Source organism: Toxorhynchites rutilus, chromosome 1, assembly GCF_029784135.1.
Source record: "Toxorhynchites rutilus septentrionalis strain SRP chromosome 1, ASM2978413v1, whole genome shotgun sequence".
In the NCBI taxonomy this organism is placed as follows: domain Eukaryota; kingdom Metazoa; phylum Arthropoda; class Insecta; order Diptera; family Culicidae; genus Toxorhynchites; species Toxorhynchites rutilus.
The window spans coordinates 53,621,054-53,643,072 of record NC_073744.1 but is presented as its reverse complement, the minus strand read 5'-3'; the positions used below and the strand labels follow the sequence as shown (position 1 = coordinate 53,643,072).

Here is a 22,019-nt window from a genome sequence, read left to right as displayed (position 1 = left end):
TTTAAAATAGTTTTGAATTTCACCCAAAAATAATGGATTACTTTTTCCCCAACCTAATATTATTGAATACAGATATATATTTTTTCAAAATATTTATTAGTGTCCACGTGGATGTATTGTATACCCCCTCTCCCCTCACCGTGGACAAGCGTGGATATATTCGTAACCCCCACCCTCACTAGAGTTGTCCACGTGGTATGTGGACAGCCCCTAATATATCGGTTCTAAAGAGAGCAAAGCAATACACGCTGATAAACTAAAACTCATATTTCCATAAATATCTAGTATATCCGTAGATCTGGCACCTCTGACGCTGAGAGTCGTTGGTGTGCTCATCGCTCGTGGGCACTAATGTACCTGCAAATTTTTTATTTCCTCTTCCATTATTTGCAGATAAAATTATCCTGTTATTGCCTCCGCTCGCTGGATTTCCTTCCGTAACGGATCGCATCCGATTCATCCAAGCTTTCATCTTTCCGGCAGAAACTTCCCACGCCCAGCAAACCAACGACTCGGTTTGCTCTATCGTAATGTTTAGTTTACCCAGGGCGAAGATTCTCTGCTGCGGCTTATCGTTGCTTGTCGGCATGTAATAGCCAGATGAAGAAATATTTTTCCAGACCGTTGCGGAGAATTTTCCCCCAATGATCTCGCTCGTCCCGTTTCGATAATGAAATCTGGACTAATTAAGATTACTTGAATTATAGTTTCAACATGAAAAATAAATAAATCCTCTAATAGTAACATGAGCCACCAGTTTTAATGAAGTGGTTCACTGGTGCGGCACCTGAAGGTTGAACCCTGATGTTTCCCCACCGGCGTCAAGGGTCGAGTTTAAGGAGGAATCTCCACGGGGGCGGCTCCATGAGCGGAATCGTCCTGCTGCGTCGTTTCCGCCCCAACTGTTCGCATGGTTGTCCGCGCGCCGTTCGGTGCTGGTGCCGGATCATGCGATTATCGTTTAATTTTATATTCATTGCGTTTTTCCACTTGACTTCAATTTGAGCGGAAAATTGACTCGCGCGCATAACATTTCTACCCATGATTGCATAGTTGACGTAACCACCTTAACACCATCACTGAATGGGAGAATGATTTTTGGTGTTATTTTTATCTCCATTTTCAATTAAATAATCTGTCCAAGTAATGAAAATTATCAGTTAAAACAGAGATTCATTGCACGTTCGTTCGATGCGGTACAGAAATAGGAAGCAGCGTCGTAATGAATTTCAATATTTATTTATCTGAACTCATGATGTAATATCCACTATCATGATAGGTGTCTTTTTCAGAAAACACGAGTGATTGTTCATTTTTGAACAATGTATGTAAGATATGCCATTGTTGCAATCAAATAGCACTTGATCCCAACCATTTTGTTATTCAATATTGCTCAATTCGAGCAGAATATTTTTGTTTGCACGCTGAGCATTGAGCATTTGATGGCAAGAACAGAAATTGGCGCATACGTCGACCATGCAACCACGGACTGGTGATGACAATGGACGGGACAGCCCCTCCCGCGAAGGATTGGCTTGAGAGGCGAAAAACTCTTGGCGTATTATTCCAATTTCCATTCGAACTTTTCACATTGAGCTTCCCTGGTAGCCTTACGGGTTAACAGAGTCAGGAACAAAAAGATAACAGGACAAAATAAAAAATATATAATTGAACGCTTGGGTGTGTCCTCTCTCTTGTCGAAATCCTCGGCGGCTATAAAACACTCTTTGTTCGGACTCGGATGATTGATGGAGTGCGTAGGTGCCGTGTCGAATGATTGGACGCTCGAAGGATGCCTTGTTACGCAGGACAACAAGGCAACAAATGAAACTCATTCAAGTGAGCAATCCCTCGCATTAGGGAAAACAAAATTCAACTTTAAGGACAGATAAGGAGTTCGAGCCCGACCGGAGAGAGGACACCGTTGGCAGCGATGGCCAAAAAGGGCGAGTAATAACTGTCACATTGGTCAGAAACACACATTTATCGTGGGAAGTGGTGAGGTTTGTGGGGTTGTTTTCGGTTCAGCAGGAAAAAAAGGTTATGAAGTATGATTTATGAAGTCGTTCTTCATTCTCAAGTGGTCACCCAAGGTCGCCATCCGAACCCTTGTTCGTGCGAATAGTGAGTGGTGTTCATGTTCGCCTAAATGTGGATCGCAAGATTTTTCAATTTTCAGGCAACATGAATCTGATGCAGCTATCTCCATGAATCCGACTGGATGAAAAAATAAAACAACATTCCAAATTCTATGTCTGTAATCCCCATCCACCCCACCTGGTATTCCGCTGACATCCACCCCCCCCCCCCACACACCACACGAGAGGGGTATTTTACCTGGTTTGCATATATTTGTTTAAATTTGTTGCTTACCGAGGCAAAGCCCCGCTTTCCGGAGCAGAAGGAGTCGTTAGTGTTCGCTTCCATTCCGAGGCCGGATGCCGTGCAGGGGAGACCTTCTTTTAATGCTATTTATTGTGGGTTGAGCAAAGCTAGACACATTCACATGTAATTTCACGGCAAATAAAATGAAGCGCGAGGGGCGGTACTTTGTCGGCTTTAAATTGAAAAGGTGCAAATAGAAAAAAAGGATTCTGGGGGTTTTCCATGAGAAATACGACGGGGTTGAAACCGGGAAGCCCTAAATCGATTCCGTATTATTTTAAACTAGGAGTATTTTTTTCGGTCACTTGAAAAATTGAAAGTGAAAGATAATTCATTTTTTGTTCAAATGTACAAATCAATATACTATTTGATAACGCAGATTTCTCACTATAATATTTATAAAACCATTTTTTTTATGTTCCTCTTTCGATATGAATATTGAATGAAATAAATAGTATCTGTAAAATTATGAGCATTGTTGAATATTCTAAAACTAAATAGCTATTTTTACTTTATGAGTTCGATTAAAGGTGTAAAAAGCAGTCGTTCGCTCTAGTCGATTCGAATCTCGTATATTACGTTACTGCTGTGAAACTATCAGCCAATCCACTATATTCATTGCTTTCCCTTCGTATTGTTTTCACTCAGATTTACGAAATTTTACGAATTACCCTCTAATTTTCCAACATGCTGTTGTGGGGATTTGGAGAGATGCCGCGATAGTTTGAACCTCGGACAAATCAAAACATTTTATTTTTTTTTACAAAATGGCGGCCGTTTGAAGAAAAAAATAATTTTTATGACGATTAGAATTTTTCAAAAATATTTTTATTGGTTCATGTGACTTAGAGATACCGTCGATGTGGGTGAAAATGGGTTATGGGGGTGAAGTTGGGTCAAAAATGGAGAAAGTTACTATTAGACGAATTTCATGCCAACTCGTCTTAGAAGTTGGCAGCACCATTTCAGATAACAGTGAAATGTTGTGGGTGTTAAGACATGGGTCATTTAAGAAACTGTGCATACACCCAGGTTTTTTTTGTGTGGTTTTTTTTACGAGGTTTTTTTACGCGGATTTTCCAATTAACGCGTTTTTTTACGGGGATTTTCCAGTTAACGCGGTTTTTTTACGCGGATTTTCCAATTAACGTGGTGCAATATCACATCTTCCCCTCAGCACACATTTTTCTCTCATGTTCCCTCAGAGCAAATTACGGTAATTAGTGCTTGTAACGGAGTTTAGCGCTTAGTGCCGCACCTTATCACGATTCTTACGTGGATTTTAGGTGTTAAGTAACGGGAAGCCCGCCGGGCGGTACAACGGGACGGAGTTTTTACGGGCAGCTATTCGTGAATGTCTTTCCCTGTCTACTTAGCTCTGGTAGGTCCAACAGTGGTACTGCACGTGCATCGGCAGAAGAGTGTACAAATTACTAGGGAATCTTCTAGCAACAGCAGATGATCTCATTCGTGAGGAAAACCGAAAAACTATGGGTTTTCGGAAGCGAACAACACTCAACTTTTTACTTCCGTTCTACGTAAAGATAGTCCCATTTAATATCTATCATTAGGTGACATGGTTTTTTTACGCGGATTTTCCAATTAACGCGTTTTTTTTACGCGGTTTTTCTACGAGGGACGTATCCCCCGCGTAAAAAAAACCTGGCTGTACTTGAAATATTCGAAAAAGAATTAGACTTCTTTTTGGAAAAATCCAAATTTGTTTTCTGAATTTTTTACAAAAATTAATAACTTAAAAACTATGATACCTACAAAATTCTTGTCAAAGTATGAAATGTAGAAAATTATTTGAATTTTCACAAAAAAATACCAAGAAATTTGTCTGACAAAAAAGTTATTGAAAAAACTGAAATTCAAATTCATCAATTCTGAAAAAATTGATATGAATAGCCCTTAAAAAATTTCCAACAAGTTTTCCATACATCGGACATGGGCACATTTACATGGGAAAAGTTTTTCGAACAACAACTTTTTCATGTTTTTCTTTGAAATAATACTATTCATGTTTTATACGTAACATGTTTATGTATAAATTATCGCTATTTGCATGATCTGCTAACTTTTTTTTATTTAGAAACATGTCAAGAACATGTCAAACTAGATAATTTACACACAAAAATGTTACGAGCAAAACATTATATTTTTCAGGAGTCTTCATACAAAAATGACTTATATTCCAAAAACTATAAAAAATAGAAAGTTCATGTCATCGACAAAAGTTTATATTTTAACAAAATCTAAAACTTTATCGAATACACTATATAGAAAAAACACCAGATTTTGTTTTCGTAATTATTGATTGTAATTGTTTTTCATGGTTTCGGAACTAAGGTCAACATATTTATCATATTTTTTCTTGAAAGCTGAGGTTTTTTTACATATTTAATATATCCGAATATCAGAGTGGTGTTTTTTCGTTTTCGAGTGATTTTGCAAAGTTAACATGTTTTCAGTTTTCGTTCAATATTCCTATGTGACTGGACAGCATCTATGCGACTAGAATCCAATTTTCATGCATATGTGGTATTTCATGTGACTGCAAATTGGTATATCGATCATCTGAATCGGCTCGGTAGTTCAAAAGTTATGAATTAAAAAAAAAGTCATTTTTGGAAAAAAGGGAAAAATTATTTTTCGAACCATCGGTTAATTTTTAAAAATCATAACTCAATAACACAAAACAAAGAATCTCTGAATTATGGATATGTTATCTAAAAAAATATATATATAAAAAAGTAGCACCCTTGGTCCCGAGACAATGTAAACTATGAAAAAATACAATCAATAATTACAAGACCAAATACTTCTTGATGTTTTTCGAAAAGAGACTAGCTAATTGGGTTTAATTTGATATGTCGGTTATCTGAATCGGTAGAGTAGTTCAAAAGATTTTTTGGGCAACTCTAAAATGGAAATGATCACCCTAATGATAAAAAATGGGGGGGTTATATCTATGATATAACCGCAAGGTTGACGTGGGACTACCTTAGCTTAGCAATCATTTGATTGTATTGATTGAATTTTTGATTGAATGAATCAATTTCCGAATTCAATTGAATTCAAAATATTTACTTTGTGAGTAAAAAGATTCTATAATGCCATGTGAAGTCAATTCATGCATTTGGATAGATTATGTTCTTCGTTACAAGTAAATTTAATGACAGTCCTTTTACGTTTGGTATGATGACATCTTGTTTTTGTTAGATGATGACATCTGTGTTAGACAAACACATTTCAGTCGGACCAAAAATGCCCCCGATTTGCATGTACAGTAGATCCCCGATTATCCGCGGAATAGTCTGGCTAGGTTACCGCGGATCACGAAAATCGCGGATAATGCAATAAATGACTAAAAAAGAGATGCAACAATATTTCAGCATGATAACCATGTTTTATCAATAAAAGAATCATTAAAATATCCATCTATAAGGTTGTGTACACCAGAAGTCAAATAATGTGAAAGTCATGACCAAAACAAAAATGCAAAATCCTACACCTCACTGATAATTTCCGGGAAGGTCCATAGCATTACTATAGAACTCGCTTTCGCGGATAAACCACATCGCGGATCATCCGCTCGCGGATAATCGAGTATTTGCAATTCTGAATTCCCCAGACACCTTCGTTTATGAGTCTGTAATAGGTAAACACATTTCAGTCGGAATAAAAATGCATGAATTTGCAATGCCAATTTCTCCACGCTCCATGGATTCGAATTCTGTGTTAGGGAAACACATTTCAGTCGGAACAAAGATACCTCCGACTTTCATGTATTTGCAAAGCGAATTCCCCCAGGCACATTGATTTAGAAGTCCGTGTTAGGGAAACACAGCTCGGTTGGAACAAAAATACCCCCTACTTGCATGTATATTTGCTAAGCGGATTCCCACAGGTACATTGATTTTGAAGTCTGTGTTCGGGAAACCGTAAATCGGACCAATCAAAACTAGGCAGTTAGGGTGTTTAGACATTTCACAGTTATTCAATTGTTTATGTAATAAAAAATAACATTTTATTAATTGCGACAGAAGCATAGAAATATTCCGTATCAATTGATGCAAACATCTTTCCGATCCAGTAAGATATGTTCGAGTTATAAGCATTTGGAATCTTTCATTTTTTCCTGCATGTTCGGTGTTTAGGTTTTCATTTTACCCCCCATATACTCCGGTTAGACGTAGTCCCACGTCAAAAAATACGGGTCTAATGTTTTGCGAGAAAGAACAAAACTTCCACTTTTCACGAAAATCTGAGAATCACTATATCGGTTTGACATGGTGTTTGCGACTATTATTACACCCGGTGCATATCACCCTGGACAAATCAGCTGTGTTGTCTGGTGTGAACGACCAGCAAATACCAGACAAACAAAAACGACATACAAAACATGGCAAACAAAACGTATCAAACAGAAACAACGGAACCAACCCAACCATGTGCGAAAAGGAGACGAAAACAACATCGGAGAACAGCAACAACAAATAGAAATCTCACCACACCCGAAGATCAGCAGAGAGTAAAACATCGCACATGGGAGAAACAACATCAGTGCGCTGTGAAATCGTACTCCGGCGGAGCGATCGCAGTCGGGATTTGACCATGGAGGAATGATTTTAATGTACTGTATACGCGTCGAATGATTGTCGGTCGAATAAGTCTCAAGTAATCCACCACGGGAAACACAGAGTGTATTGTATGTCAGTGTCGTTCGTTTCGAATATTAATGTAAATTATAATATTGTGAAATGTGAATTGTAAATATATTGTAGAAGTGTTTAAATGGATTAAATGTATAGTTGTACCAGCACTGTCTGTTTTCAATTAAGAGGAAGAACCCTCCGCGGTTGATTGTGCTGATTGTTCGTGGATTAATGTTTGCCTGGGCACTGCGTGAATATAGTGGTTTTTATGTGTGTTCACCGACGTTAGAGGAACACTATTTTGGTGGGGAAAGGACTTTCCCAAGCAGTGTTGGGTGTCAGGAATAATTGAGCTTTCGAAGTGGGCCGGACACCCAACATTTTGGTCCTTCGAACCGGATTCGGATTGGCAAATATCAGCGAATTTGAATTTGAACAATTGGCGGAAATACAATTGAGGAGTGCTATAGAGGCAATCGCTTTCACAAATCACTTTTGATTCGCGTGAAAGGGTGAATCGCCATGATTGAGAGTGCACAATATGCCTTTATGAGTAACAACATCATAAAAGGGTATTTTCTACGGACAATCACCGACATATTGCATTAAAACAATTGTGGAACTGGAATTCTATTACGCATTCGCCATAATTTGGAGAGTGAATTTGAACATTGGATACAATCGATCACTTCAAATTGGACATCCGACCTGAGTGGACGTGGACATATCCGGATCCGACAAGCTGGCTGATACACTTTCAGCACGGAACAATTTTCTTGAGGTAAATGCTACATATACAGTGTATGTTCAGCCGAAGCTTGATCGATCAAATACTAACGGCGTATTTCGATGCATTTGCTTTCTAACTGGAGCGGTCTGGAAATTTATCCCGGTGGAACATACGACCAACCAAGGAATTTTGGGTTTGCTGGACATACTTCGAACAATTGGTGGATCATATCGATACTTTTGGACAATTGGTGGACCATATCATTGTATTTTCTGTCGACTGAGACGTCACTTACTTTGGAGGAGCATCAATCCTGACCACTTTTGGCGGCAAGAAGAGGAGGCGCAGCAATTTATTCTGTTCGGTGAGTGAACTGGTATATGCCAGCCGAAGTTCATAGATAATACACATTGTAATAAATTGTATAATCCTCTTCGTTGACCTGCCACGCCATTTGGATGACGTCATTGTGTTCATTAACGAGAAGATATTAATTGAAGTGCTTGCAACTTGATTTAAATCCATTCATTGATGAAGCAAATAATCGCGTGGATCACGATTCTGGAATTTTAATGTTGCTGTTGATTGTGCAACGGAAATTTGGCGCTATTGTTTGTCCAGTTAATAAGAAACGATCGCCATACTTGCCCATCTTCCACTGGGGCACTTGAACTACAACATTGGAAGGAATTCTTTGGGTTTCAACTATTAGTTTGTACAGGTGAGACACATAGTATATGGTCCGCCGGGGCCGGACACGATCGATACTACACTGGTTCTCTTCTCCTCTACTCTGCAACCTCAAATTATCTGGAGCTGTTCGGCGAGACGTGTGCTTTACTCTGACTTACATTTATTTGGGCAACGTATTTTTTCGTCAGGTAAAACTAACAGTATATGCCTGGCGAAGCTAGGCCCAATCGATATTACACTGGTTCTTTTCTCCTCTACTCTGCAACCTCGAATTATCTGGAGCTGTTTGACGAGACGTGTGCTATTACTCTGACTTGAATCTATTTGGGGCGACATATAAGTTTTCTCCAGGTAAAGCTAGCAGTATATGCCTGGCGAAGCTAGGCCCAATCGCAGAATATTACACAGTAGTTTTTTTCCGTTGCTGTTTTTCGAGTTGCCATGCCTGCACCAGCTGGGTCTACGGCTACTAGGCCACCGTCGTTGAGGTTGCTGATTGCCAAACTGAAGGACATCCAGTCATCGTTTAATGATATACGACGTTTTATTGCGAACTTTCGCAGTGACACCAGCAATTCTAATGTTGAAATTCGATTGGAAAAGCTGGATGAACTTTGGGAACGGTTTGGAAACATTGTGGTAGAGATTAGTATTCACGAGGACTATGAGGAGTCAGAGGACCTGGAAAGGGATAGGGAAGACTTCAGCGACAAGTACTATGAAGCTAAGTCTTTCCTCGTGGACAAGCTGAAAGAAAGAGAGATTAGAACCACGTCTGAACAATCTTTTCGGAATCCTGATGCGTCGATGCAGGGAACCTTTGAGCACGTGAGACTTCCCCAAATAAAGCTTCAGACATTTACTGGGTATATTGATGAGTGGCTAAGCTTCAGAGACTTGTTTAAGTCGCTCATCCATAACAAAACGGACTTGCCTGATGTGGAGAAGCTCCACTATCTAAAGGGTTGTTTGCAGGGCGAGCCTAAGAGTCTGATCGATCCGCTCCAGATAACCGCAGGCAATTACCCAATTGCGTGGGACTGCTTGCTGAAGAAATACAACAACAGCAAGCAGCTCAAGAAGCGTCAAATTCAAGCGTTGATGAAGCTACCAACGCTCACGAAGGAATCACCTGGAGAACTACATACGTTGGTTGAAGGGTTGGAGAGAACAATAAAGACATTGGACCAGATAGTGCAGCCTGGTGATTACAAGGACCTCCTATTAATCAACATCGTTACTACGCGCCTGGACCCGGTGACTCGGAGGGGCTGGGAGGAGTTCTCGGCGACCAAGGAGCAGGAAACGTACAATGACTTGATCGATTTCCTTCAGCGACGAGTTCAGGTGTTGGATTCTTTGCCGGCCAGGGTGATAGAGGGAAGATACCAGCAGCAAACACAACCACAAACGAGACAAAAATCAGTTGTTTCGAAAACTAGCTTAAATACGGTGCAAGGTTCTGGGTTCCGCTGTTTCGTTTGCGCAGGCAACCATTATCTCTACCAATGTGTTACGTTTCAAAAAATGTCAGTGGATGATAGGGAAAAGGTATTGCGTACGCATTCTCTCTGCCGCAACTGTTTCCGCAAGGGCCACCGTGCGAAGAATTGCCAATCAAAAATTTCGTGTCGAAGATGTAAGGGTCGACACCATACTCTTGTGTGCTTCAGAACAGAGGAGGATACTCATTCAAGATTCGTGGCAGTCTCAAGGAGCCCCAACAGAAATCAAACTAAGGAAACCCAGGGACCATCGTGTTCGGCGTCTTCTCAGTCTTCGCAAGTTATAAATCTCTCAGCTAAGAAGGTCATCGCAGGTGAAACGATATCGAAACATTCAACAAAGGTACTTTTGGCAACTGCCGTGGTGATGGTGAGGGACACCAATGGTAATCAGTATCCAGCCCGTGCTCTCTTGGATTCGGGCTCAGAGAGCAACTTCATGACTGAAAGGTTGAGTCAAAAATTAAGGGTGACTCGTGAACGGGTTAACATTCCGGTCCTTGGTATTGGTGAAGTAGCTTCTAAGGTGAAGCAACGGATTCGAGCTACAATATTATCTCGCGTATCCGGATTCTCCCGAGAAATGGAATTCTTAATTTTGCCTAAGGTCACGGTGAATCTCCCGACTACATCGATCAACACAAGAGGATGGGCAATACCCGAAGGAATTCAACTTGCTGACCCCACGTTCGGGGTACCCACTGCTGTGGATATGGTACTCGGTATCGAGTCATTCTTTGACTTCTTTGAATCCGGAAGAAAGGTTGGATTGGGTGATAATTTACCAATACTAAAGGAGACAGTCTTCGGATGGGTCGTCTGTGGAGGATTGGCAGATTCTACTCAGGTTTCAAGAGTTAATTGTAATGTGTCAACTACGAAGAATTTGGAGTCGTTAATAAGCAAATTTTGGTCCTGTGAGGAAATTAATTCAACAAACGACTATTCACTGGAGGAAGCCCGCTGCGAGGAATGGTTCGTACAGTCAGTTGTTCGAGATGATGATGGGCGATACACGGTTTCATTGCCAATGGAAAGGGATGCTTTGTCGCGACTAGGTGAATCCAAGAACATTGCTCTTCGACGCTTACAATCAACTGAACGCAGATTAACAAGGGATGCTAGCTTACGGGAAGAGTACATCTCATTTATGGAGGAATATCTGCAGCTAGGGCATATGCGGAAGGTTGATGGAATTTCTAGGGAATCAGGCAAACGGTGTTTTCTTCCGCATCATCCGGTGGTGAAGGAGAGTAGTACGACAACTAAGGTTCGAGTCGTATTCGACGCATCCTGCAAAACTTCTTCTGGGGTTTCCCTGAACGATGTATTATTGACAGGGCCGGTAGTACAGGAGGATTTGAGGTCGATTATTTTACGATGCCGAATCAAACAGATAATGTTGGTCGCTGATGTGGAGAAAATGTTCCGCCAAATATATATTCATCCAGAGGAAAGGCCACTTCAATCCATTCTGTGGCGTGCATCACCTAAGGAGGAGGTTTGCACGTACGAATTAAATACAGTAACTTATGGTACAAGGTCAGCACCATTTTTGGCAACCAGAACACTCAAGCAGTTGGCAACGGATGAAAGGGAAAAATATCCACTCGCATATAAGTCAATTATCGAGGACACCTACATGGACGACGTGATTACTGGCTCAGATAATGTTGAAGCAGCCGTTAACTTAAGTTTTCAATTAAATCACATGATGGAGGACGGTGGATTTCGGCTGAGGAAATGGGCTTCCAATTGTGAAGCGGTGTTGAACACTATTCCCGAAGAAAGTTTGGCCATACGAGATACAGAGGGAATCAATCTAGATCCAGATAGCTATGTACGTACTCTAGGACTTACTTGGATTCCCAAAATGGATGTCTTTCGATTCCAATTCAGCGTTCCACCTATTGACGAGGACAGCTCAATAACGAAACGTCAGGTTCTTTCAATAATTGCATCACTTTTCGATCCCCTGGGGCTTATAGGAGCCACCATTGTCACGGCAAAGATATTTATGCAACTGCTTTGGACTCTGCGTGACAACAACAAACACGTTTGGAGTTGGGACCAGCCTTTACCTTCAACGGTGGGTGAGGCTTGGAAAAGGTATCACAAGCAACTTCCTGGCCTCAATAAAATTGAAATCGAGCGATGCGTCATGATTCCAAAGGCGGTTCACATACAATTTCATTGTTTTTCTGATGCTTCTGAGAAGGCATACGGCGGTTGTATTTACATTCGGAGCCAGGACACTGAAGGTACAGTAAAGGTTCATCTGCTTACTTCAAAATCAAAGGTTGCGCCTTTGAAGTGCCAAACAATACCGAGATTAGAACTCTGTGGAGCTCTGTTGGTAGCTCAGCTCTACGAAAAGGTCCAACAATCGACAAAAACAACAGCAACGGGCCATTTTGGACAGATTCTACCTGTGTTCTGCGCTGGATTCAGGCTTCTCCCACTACCTGGTCAACCTTCGTCGCAAACAGGGTCTCGAAAATACAATCGCTTACGGAAGGAAGTCAATGGAATCACGTGCCCGGTATTTGTAACCCGGCGGATCTAATTTCCAGGGGAATCACACCAGAGGATATTTTTAATAACGAATTCTGGTGGCATGGGCCGAAATGGCTGGCAGAAGAACCAAACAAATGGCCGAACAAAATTCGGGATGAAGTAGAAGAGCTGGCGGAAGAAGAAAGGCGTCGTACTGCCATTGTAATCGTAACCGAAGTGGAAGTTAATGATTTCAACAATTGGTATTTGTCAACGTGTTCAAATTACACCGTCCTGATTCGCCGAACTGCTATTTACCTACGACTGATAGGACTTCTTCGTTCACCTTCCAAGAGTTGTTTCAAGGGTTTCATTACCACAGCAGAACTAAATGAGGCAGAACGGGTGTTGATTCATCGAGTACAGCAAGAGTCGTTTCCTGTCGAATTGAGGCTATTGGAGAAGAAGGAATCGGTTCAGAGTTCTCCTTTGCGATGGTACAACCCATTTATTTCAGAGGATGAATTGCTGAGGATAGGTGGAAGATTAGAGTATTCCGTTCATAGTGAGAACATAAAACATCCCGTAGTATTACCAGCCAATCATCGTTTCACAAGGATGATTTTCCAACATTATCACGAGAAGCTTCTACATGCTGGCCCGCAATTGCTGTTAGGGGTAGTTAGACTCCGTTACTGGCCGTTAGGAGGAAGAAATGTGGCTAGACAAGTCGTTCACCAATGTCACAAATGCTTCAGAGCCAAACCGACCGCCGTAAAACAATTCATGGGAGAGTTACCAGCGTCCAGAATCACAATGTCTCGACCCTTCTCAATAACAGGAGTCGATTATTTTGGACCAGTATATGTAAGGCCCGGACCGCGTCGAACAGCAGTGAAGGCATATGTCTCAATATTCGTCTGTTTTTGTACCAAAGCGATTCACATGGAGCTGGTTTCGGATTTATCCACTGAACGGTTCTTGCAAGCGCTGCGTAGGTTTATATCCCGCAGAGGAAGGTCTAGCGATATATACTCTGACAACGGGACTAATTTCGTAGGCGCTCGAAACAAACTCAGAGAATTTCTACGATTACTGAAGGATCGTCAACATCACACTAAGGTTTCCAAATTTTGTGCAGATGAGGGAATTCAATGGCATTTCAGTCCTCCGAGAGCTCCACATTTTGGAGGATTGTGGGAGGCGGCGGTAAGATCCGCTAAACATCATTTATTGCGAGTCTTGGGGGAAACAACGGTTTCATTCGAGGATATGAACACATTACTTATCCAGATTGAAGGATGCTTGAATTCTCGGCCCATTACCCCTTTATCAGACGATCCAACTGATTTAGAGCCATTAACTCCTGCACATTTTCTGATAGGCTCTTCACTACAGACAGTTCCAGAACCAGATCTTCAAGCTATTCATGCTAACAGGCTTAAACAATGGCAACTGACGCAGCAAAAACTCCAAATATTTTGGAAGAGATGGCACAGAGAATATCTGTGCCAATTACAAGGCAGAAATAAACGTTGGCGGCCACCGATTCCAATCGAAGTGGGCCGTCTGGTGGTTATTTGCGACGAAAATTGTCCTCCTTTTCAATGGAAGCTAGGTCGTATTGAAGAAATTCATCCTGGAAAAGATAACGTTGTACGGGTCGTTACACTGAAAACGGCTACCGGTACCTTTAAACGACCGGTTGAAAAAATATGCCTACTACCTCGATTAGACAGCACAAACGATATCGCAAGCTCAGATCAACCCGTTTCCTAATCCCATCCTATCACCCATCCAGACGAAGAGGAGTTTTTTGTTCTATTTTCAGAAATGGTATTTCTGGGTGGGTGAGGATGTTTGCGACTATTATTACACCCGGTGCATATCACCCTGGACAAATCAGCTGTGTTGTCTGGTGTGAACGACCAGCAAATACCAGACAAACAAAAACGACATACAAAACATGGCAAACAAAACGTATCAAACAGAAACAACGGAACCAACCCAACCATGTGCGAAAAGGAGACGAAAACAACATCGGAGAACAGCAACAACAAATAGAAATCTCACCACACCCGAAGATCAGCAGAGAGTAAAACATCGCACATGGGAGAAACAACATCAGTGCGCTGTGAAATCGTACTCCGGCGGAGCGATCGCAGTCGGGATTTGACCATGGAGGAATGATTTTAATGTACTGTATACGCGTCGAATGATTGTCGGTCGAATAAGTCTCAAGTAATCCACCACGGGAAACACAGAGTGTATTGTATGTCAGTGTCGTTCGTTTCGAATATTAATGTAAATTATAATATTGTGAAATGTGAATTGTAAATATATTGTAGAAGTGTTTAAATGGATTAAATGTATAGTTGTACCAGCACTGTCTGTTTTCAATTAAGAGGAAGAACCCTCCGCGGTTGATTGTGCTGATTGTTCGTGGATTAATGTTTGCCTGGGCACTGCGTGAATATAGTGGTTTTTATGTGTGTTCACCGACGTTAGAGGAACACTATTTTGGTGGGGAAAGGACTTTCCCAAGCAGTGTTGGGTGTCAGGAATAATTGAGCTTTCGAAGTGGGCCGGACACCCAACACATGGAATGGCTGTATATAAACATTTCCATTGCACTTCAAGGTGGATTGACACTGTTTTCGTAACTCAAAAAATCATTGAAGACACTTACATGTTGTTAAATTATCTTGAAATTATTGTGAAATTAGTTTCTAACCACAATTTTCTTAATAGAAAGTAATATTCACTACTTTGACACACTCTAAGGGGTGAGGTTGGGTCAACTTTCATTAAATCATAGTTCAGTGAAATATTAATATTATTCAACAATTCCTTGAACACTTACGAGTGTTCATCATTTCTTCGTAATCAGAATTGTATTTTACTCCAATTTACGATGGTTATTCAACAAAAAGTTCGAAAACTACCTTTTCGATCCATTTTCACCCCAATCGACGGTATATGAAGATTTATTCACATCAAATTTGGAATAAAGTGTCCCGTCACGTTGCGTCAATTATTCTTCCAAGCAGTTCTTATGCAAACATTCACATACACCGGCAACGGGAACTTCGACTTGCCGTTGCTGGTGTATGTGAATGCTTCAATAGGAATTCCATGGAAGAATATTTTACGCAACGTGACGTGATGGAACGTGAACGTGACGTGGATGTTGTATGTGAATCGCACTTAAATCGGTTCAGCAGAACTTGCGGAATTGTGAACTGGCGTGAAAAAACTAGTTTTGAGAAAAACGCGTTGAATGTCAAAAAACTGTACTAGCTTATATTCCGCATTTCTAAAATGACTATAACTCGGTTTATAATGGAATTTTCGAAAAAAAAACCTTTCTATGGTATATTCTTGAATGTCTAAACTTCAGGAATATGAAACGAGTAAAATTCCGATTTTTTTCTAATTTCTAGACTAGAATAGCCCCCCCCATTCCTTCGTCGGGCGCAATATGTTTTGAAACACGGTCGGGCGCATTGAGCCTGAGAAGCACTGCTTGATTCATTAAACCTTTTTGCCTATATGTAGGTTTTTTTTTCTTACAGAAACAGTTACTAACACATTCTCGGATGAGACGTTGGATCGATCACTCGATTATACCAATACAGCCATTCCATGCAAAACCGATATAGTGGTTCTCAGATTTCCATGAGAAGTCTTTATCGCAAAATATTAGACCCGTATTTTTTTTTATTTTTTCGTTAGGGTGACCAGTTCCATTTTAGAGTGGTCCAAAAAATCAACTTTTTTTTCTCTTTTTTTTCCAAAATTCAAAGCTTTTGAAACACTGAACCGGTTTAGATGGTCGATATACCAAGTTGAAGGCAATGAGCTAGCCTTTTTTAACCATCGGCTAACTTTGAAAAATCATAACTCAAAAATCATCAAAGTTTGATGTATTTACACATCAAACTGTGTCAAATTATTAAACAATAACTATTTGTACTACAGTTAATTATTATACACTAAAAGTAGTGAAAATATGTCTCATTTTAAACGGTTCACAGCTTTCAAAAATATTTGCAATATTTGTAAAGATATTACTAATAGTAACATTCTCCGTTTTTAACCCATTCTCATCTCCAACGACGGTAATTTAAAAAAATATGTAAATCCAATTTTCTGAATTTTCTGACCTTCTTTCAGCGTGTTCCGAAAATTTTCCGACTTTTTTCTCCACAGTATTTATCTATTGGCAGAGACAAATACAATAAAATGAAGACGGCTCACATCGGATCATTCCTTCTTCAGGTTTTACGCTTAGCAACACATTTGGCCTTCCATTTTTGTTTATATAAAAGATAGAATACCAAGTAAACTCTTTCGTTTCAACGTAATTGAAAGTTCTAAGCAGAACTGGAAAATTATTTGTTTTGTTTGCAGATTATGATATCATCTTTCTTCTCCTCGACGCTCGACGCCCGCCGGCAATCAATGCTGACTCGATGACCACCATACTAAAAGAGCAGCGCGTGCGTGTGTGCGTGTGTTTGACAGCCTCAAGCCTTTTCGATACTGATTCGATACTGATACGGGATTCGATTATCTGGAATTTTAGATTCGATTATCCGGAGTATTTTATTTTTGATTTTCGGAAATTTAGAATAATTTGTGTAATAATTTCGTATTGAATAGTTAATTATAATAAAATATTTTATCAGAACCCCATCAATATGGGTATGAAATGAAAGGGATTGACTAGTAGAACACAGTGATTTAAGAAAAATTCAAATCCAAAATGTCCGCCACCACAAGATGGCGTTTTAGTGTTTGTAGAGTTGTCCCACATTAATATAAAATTGACCCCGGTCCTGTTGACTGATTGATCTGAAATTTGGAACATACCATTAATTCTACTGTCATTATAGAACTGCGTATTCCATGATCTTGAAAAACAGGAAGTGGGTTATATCTATGGTATAACCGCAAGGGTGACGTAGGACTATCGTTGATTTAGAGATCATTTGTTCGAAGTTGAATCTAAATCCATTCTGAATGAATGAAAAAATGAATATTTGGGGGACTTCGAAAACGAGAGCGTTACGTTGGAGGCACAAGGTTTTATGCATCCAATATAGGATACGAAAAACCTTGTTCTGAAGAATAATCTTCAGAAGCTAACCTGCTAACTGTACTTGATTGACAAATCACAAACCCAAATGTATTATATGGCTATTTTATGGATAGAAAACATTAAAATAAACTCTTTCGCTTGAATGTAATTTTCAATTCCAAGGGGAACTGGCAGATTATTTTCCAGCAACGATTAGATATTTCCACATTTTCCTCGATACTGGAAGCCCACCAGTGGTTAATACTAACTCGATAACCACCTGTTAATAGTACTTGATTGAAAAATATTTGGTCACAGAGTTACACGGATAGAAAACATTCAAATAAACTCTTTCACATGAATGTATTTTTGAATTCCCAGAGGAACTGGCAGATTATTTTCTAGCAATGATTAGATCTTTCCGGAACTTTCTCGATGTTGAATGGCATCCAAACGGAAAGAATTCTGCGCGTGTGGCATCACTCTCCTCCTGATGGATTCCATTCTGACCTAGGGTGCACAAACAGGCTCTTGGTGACACCGTTCATCCGCGCTTTCATGATAAACGAAGAGCTTCACCACAACAGCGACAACATGCTCCAATCGCTGTTCAATTAGAACTGAGTGGATTTCCGAGCGGCGCTCGCTTATATACCGATTGGTGATTTCAATAGCCTGTTTTGAAAGCAATTTTAAGACTATTGAAACAAGTTTTTGGATCAAAAAGTAACAAGTATAGAACGCGTAGACATTTTATCTTTCGAATGAAGTGTTTATCATACCATTTCGTTCAGTTGTTTAGGAGCTATTAACGCTCAAAATCTCAGTCTCCGGCGTAACGCTTTCGTTTTCGAAACTTTGATTTTACACCCCGGTATAGAAATGAAAGACGTAGTCCTACGTCAAAATTCAATTTGGCCGCCGCAAAAAAAAAATGGTTGAATGGCTTGACTTGGAGAATACAGTACACTATGAACAGCATAAATTCAAAATAAAATTTGGGCGGGACGAAGTTTGCCGGGTCAGCTAGTACATAGAATAAAGATCAGAATTGAAGTGAATCTTGTCGCGTGTGGTTCAGTTTTCTACAACCGAAAGACGGGTGTTTTTTGTGTAGCAGAATTTCCCCAAAAAAGCTTTTCTCAAAGCTAAAAATCGAATCTAAGCGAATCCGCTAACTTTTTAACCGGTAGTCGCGAGTTTTCGTGTCGTATTTTCGAAGAAGAGTGGTTAAGTGCTAATCACTAATGATACAGATAATTTACGAAAAACTAGAAATTAAAATAAGTAAAAAAAACTTTTTAAGCTTAACGTACTAAGCTTAAAAACAATCTAATGTACTAAAAGCTAGAAAATTATCACATCCGTTCCTTCATTAATCTAGGGCAATGATGAGACTGGGGTATATGATGAAACAACTAACTGTGGATAGTGGAATCCAATGTTTATCTATAACCTAATTTTCGTCGGAATATTTTCATGATGTACTGTATTCAATTAGTCAAATCATTTTTTTTCACCAATATTGAGGGGATTGCAAAAAATACACAGTCTACCATTTAGTGTCGGCAACCTTTTTGAATTAATGTTGTTCATTATGTTTCCAGTTCTCCAAATCAAGTCATCCTGTCATTTTTTAGCGACGGCCAAATTGAATTTTTCAAGATCATCTATAATGACAGTAGAGTTAAAGGTGTTTTCCAAAATTTAGATCGATCAGTCAACATGAATGGGGTCAATTTTCTATCAATGTGGGACAACCCTACAAACATTGAAACATACATACAAACAGGTCAAGCTGAATGAAACCATTTTAAATGTAATTGGTTGTTTGGGGACTGCGGCCATCTTGGAATTAGATTTTTCATGATCTGCTATGTCCTTCTATTCGAGAATTTTCCATATTGATGAGGTTTTGAAAATATATTTATATATGTATGGCGCCATTTTGTGGTGGCTGCCATTTTGGATTTGCATTTTTCATAAATAACTGTATTCTACTAGTCAATCCCTTTCATTTGATGTACATATTGGTGGGGTTCTGAGAAAATGTGTAATCTGCCATTTTGTAGCGGCCGCCATCTTGGATTTACATTTTTCATAAATAACTGTGTTCTACTTGTCAATCCCTTTCATTCGATATCCATATTGATGGGGTTTTGGGAGAACCCATATTGATAGCATTTCGAGAAAATATGTACATTTTCCGCCATTTTGTAGCGGTCGCCATCTTGGATTTTCAAGCTCATGGAATACACAGTTTTCAACAGGAAGGGGGTTAAACTTCTATTAATGTGGTACAGCGCTACAGACAAAGTTACAAGCAATAAACATATTTTTAAAAGTAAGCTGAAACAGTATATGACCATTAACATAAATCAATATATTCTGTAAATGTGCTGACCACTTCATAGACTTTGGCTAGTATATTTTTTTTACTTTTCTTTTTTCCAGCATGTTCTATAATATGGTGGATCCCTTCAAAGGAACTCCAATGTTCCGCTGGGATCTCACATGTTTTGTTTTCTTCGCTATTTCTTCCTTTGTTTGTTGTATGTTAGCAAGAATCCACCACCAGGGGGCTCTTTATACGAGCTTCCTGGTGTGGAGTTTAGTGGAGGGTATGAAAAGAAGTTAAAAAGTTAAAAAATTACAAAGTCACAAACATACAAACGGGTCAACCTAGATAAAACCGTTTAATAAATAAAATCATAATTATATTACGTTTACCGAGAGAAAATTCGTTTTTTATGACTCGATTATCCAGAGGATTCGATTATCCGGAGTGAAAAAAAAATCAATATTCGGATAATCGAGTCCGACCTGTATTGACATTTCACTGAAAAATCAAAGTTCAATCATCTGGTATGAATATAAATTTGAACCACCATATAATATTCCAGAATTGGAATGATATTCTTCATCGTCCTGATCCTACATTAGGAGATTTGTTTTCAGGGGTCACTAAAGGCGAAAAATGATTTGCTCTGTGCCACATACCCCCCGCCACCCTGTCCAACACGAACCAGAAAGTGCGTTTGCTCGAGCAAGAATAAGAAAGAAACAAACATGTCCTCTGTCACAAACAAAGGGTGCGATAAGAGAACCAAGTTGAAGTGTCCCAGGCGACAGGGCTCGAAACCAGAGTCGAATTAAACCAGTTATTGTGATTATCCACTCGTGTGACACCCCCTTCCACAGCCGTCCTGTCCCTCATCAGCACACAGCTCACATCGAGAAGGCAACAAGGCGTAACAGCAGTAGAGGATTCCCTTCCGGGAGACCGGATCTTGGAATGCGCTCCGAGGGCAAGGCAGCCCACAGAGAGCGACAGAATCGTCCGTCGTTTCGCCGGCAGAGACGGCAGGACGCAGGGCCAATCGTGGGAGATTTGTTCTTGGTACAGTATTACGTCTTGTTTCTTCCACGGTTCAACGGTCCATTCGAGCTGGCGCACACGTTTTCTTCGCTTATAACACTTTTCTTCTCACTATAATTTTCCGCCCAACGTTCCCCTCCCCCCAGTCGATAGTTTCGGTCATCCTCTTCCGCCCAAGAAGCAAAATTTAAGTGCACGGTGGGAAAAAGGCTACATGAGTCCAATAAAATATCCCATATCATTGGACAGTTCGGCAAATGGCTGGGAAGCAGGACGGACCGAGAATGGGGCAAACCATCTGCTGCGAAGATAAGGAAAAATGGTAGCACATGTTCAGCTCTACTTACACGTCTGGAACAGGAACACTATCGTAACGAACGGTATTAAAACTGTCCATCGCTGGGCTATCATTGCGGGGCGGCACGGGAAGCTACGACGTTCGGAGCTTCCGGAGATTGGTGGTAGATCTGAAACGGGGAAAAGAAAAAAGCAAAATGAAATAACGAAGACCATTATTGCCACGTTGTTGAGCTCCGAGGGAGCGGGGAAAGCAATTAGATATAGCACACGACAAAATAAATAGAAGAAGCTTAAAAGTTATTATAGATCACGACTCGGGACAACTTTGTTTGCCCAACGCCTACGGTGAGGCGCGTCGAGGGATGCCTAATTGTGGAGCCCAACTGGAACGAATGGTGATAATTGCTGGCGGAGGTCGATAATTAATCAGTGCGACTGGATCGTGCAATACGGCGCGAACCGCCGACATCATTATTATCAGGAATGGGGTTTGATTGCTTGGAAAACTCAAACAATTTACAGGGTGATAGATACAGTTTCGCTGGAAATAAGCTATGGTAGCAATTACAGTCTTTCAGAACATTTTTGCCCCATTGAAAGCTGATAGTTTTTCTTCTTCTAGGCGCTAACGTTCCTAACGAAACTTCACAAAGCTGATTGTAAAAACCACGAGAACCCACAAATGCGCCGTGCTAAATTGTTCAATTATGTGTAAACATAAAACGCCGCTTGCACGATTCACCACTTTCAGTCTGTGGTTCAGATAACATTGTGTGTAGATGAAACG

At 40.2% G+C, this 22,019-nt stretch overlaps 1 protein-coding gene across 11 annotated transcripts in view; it reads right to left on the bottom strand.

Moving 5' to 3' along the window:
• The window catches only part of LOC129766800 (cadherin-87A), a 722,345-nt gene that overhangs the window by 240,551 nt on the left and 459,775 nt on the right, over nucleotides 1–22,019 (bottom strand). For all 11 annotated transcript variants that reach the window (XM_055767405.1, XM_055767415.1, XM_055767419.1 and 8 more), the window contains one exon: nucleotides 21,280–21,399. In XM_055767405.1, the coding sequence (XP_055623380.1) occupies nucleotides 21,280–21,343 (64 nt within the window). In that variant the 5' untranslated portion in view covers nucleotides 21,344–21,399. The remainder of the gene's footprint in view (nucleotides 1–21,279; nucleotides 21,400–22,019) is intronic.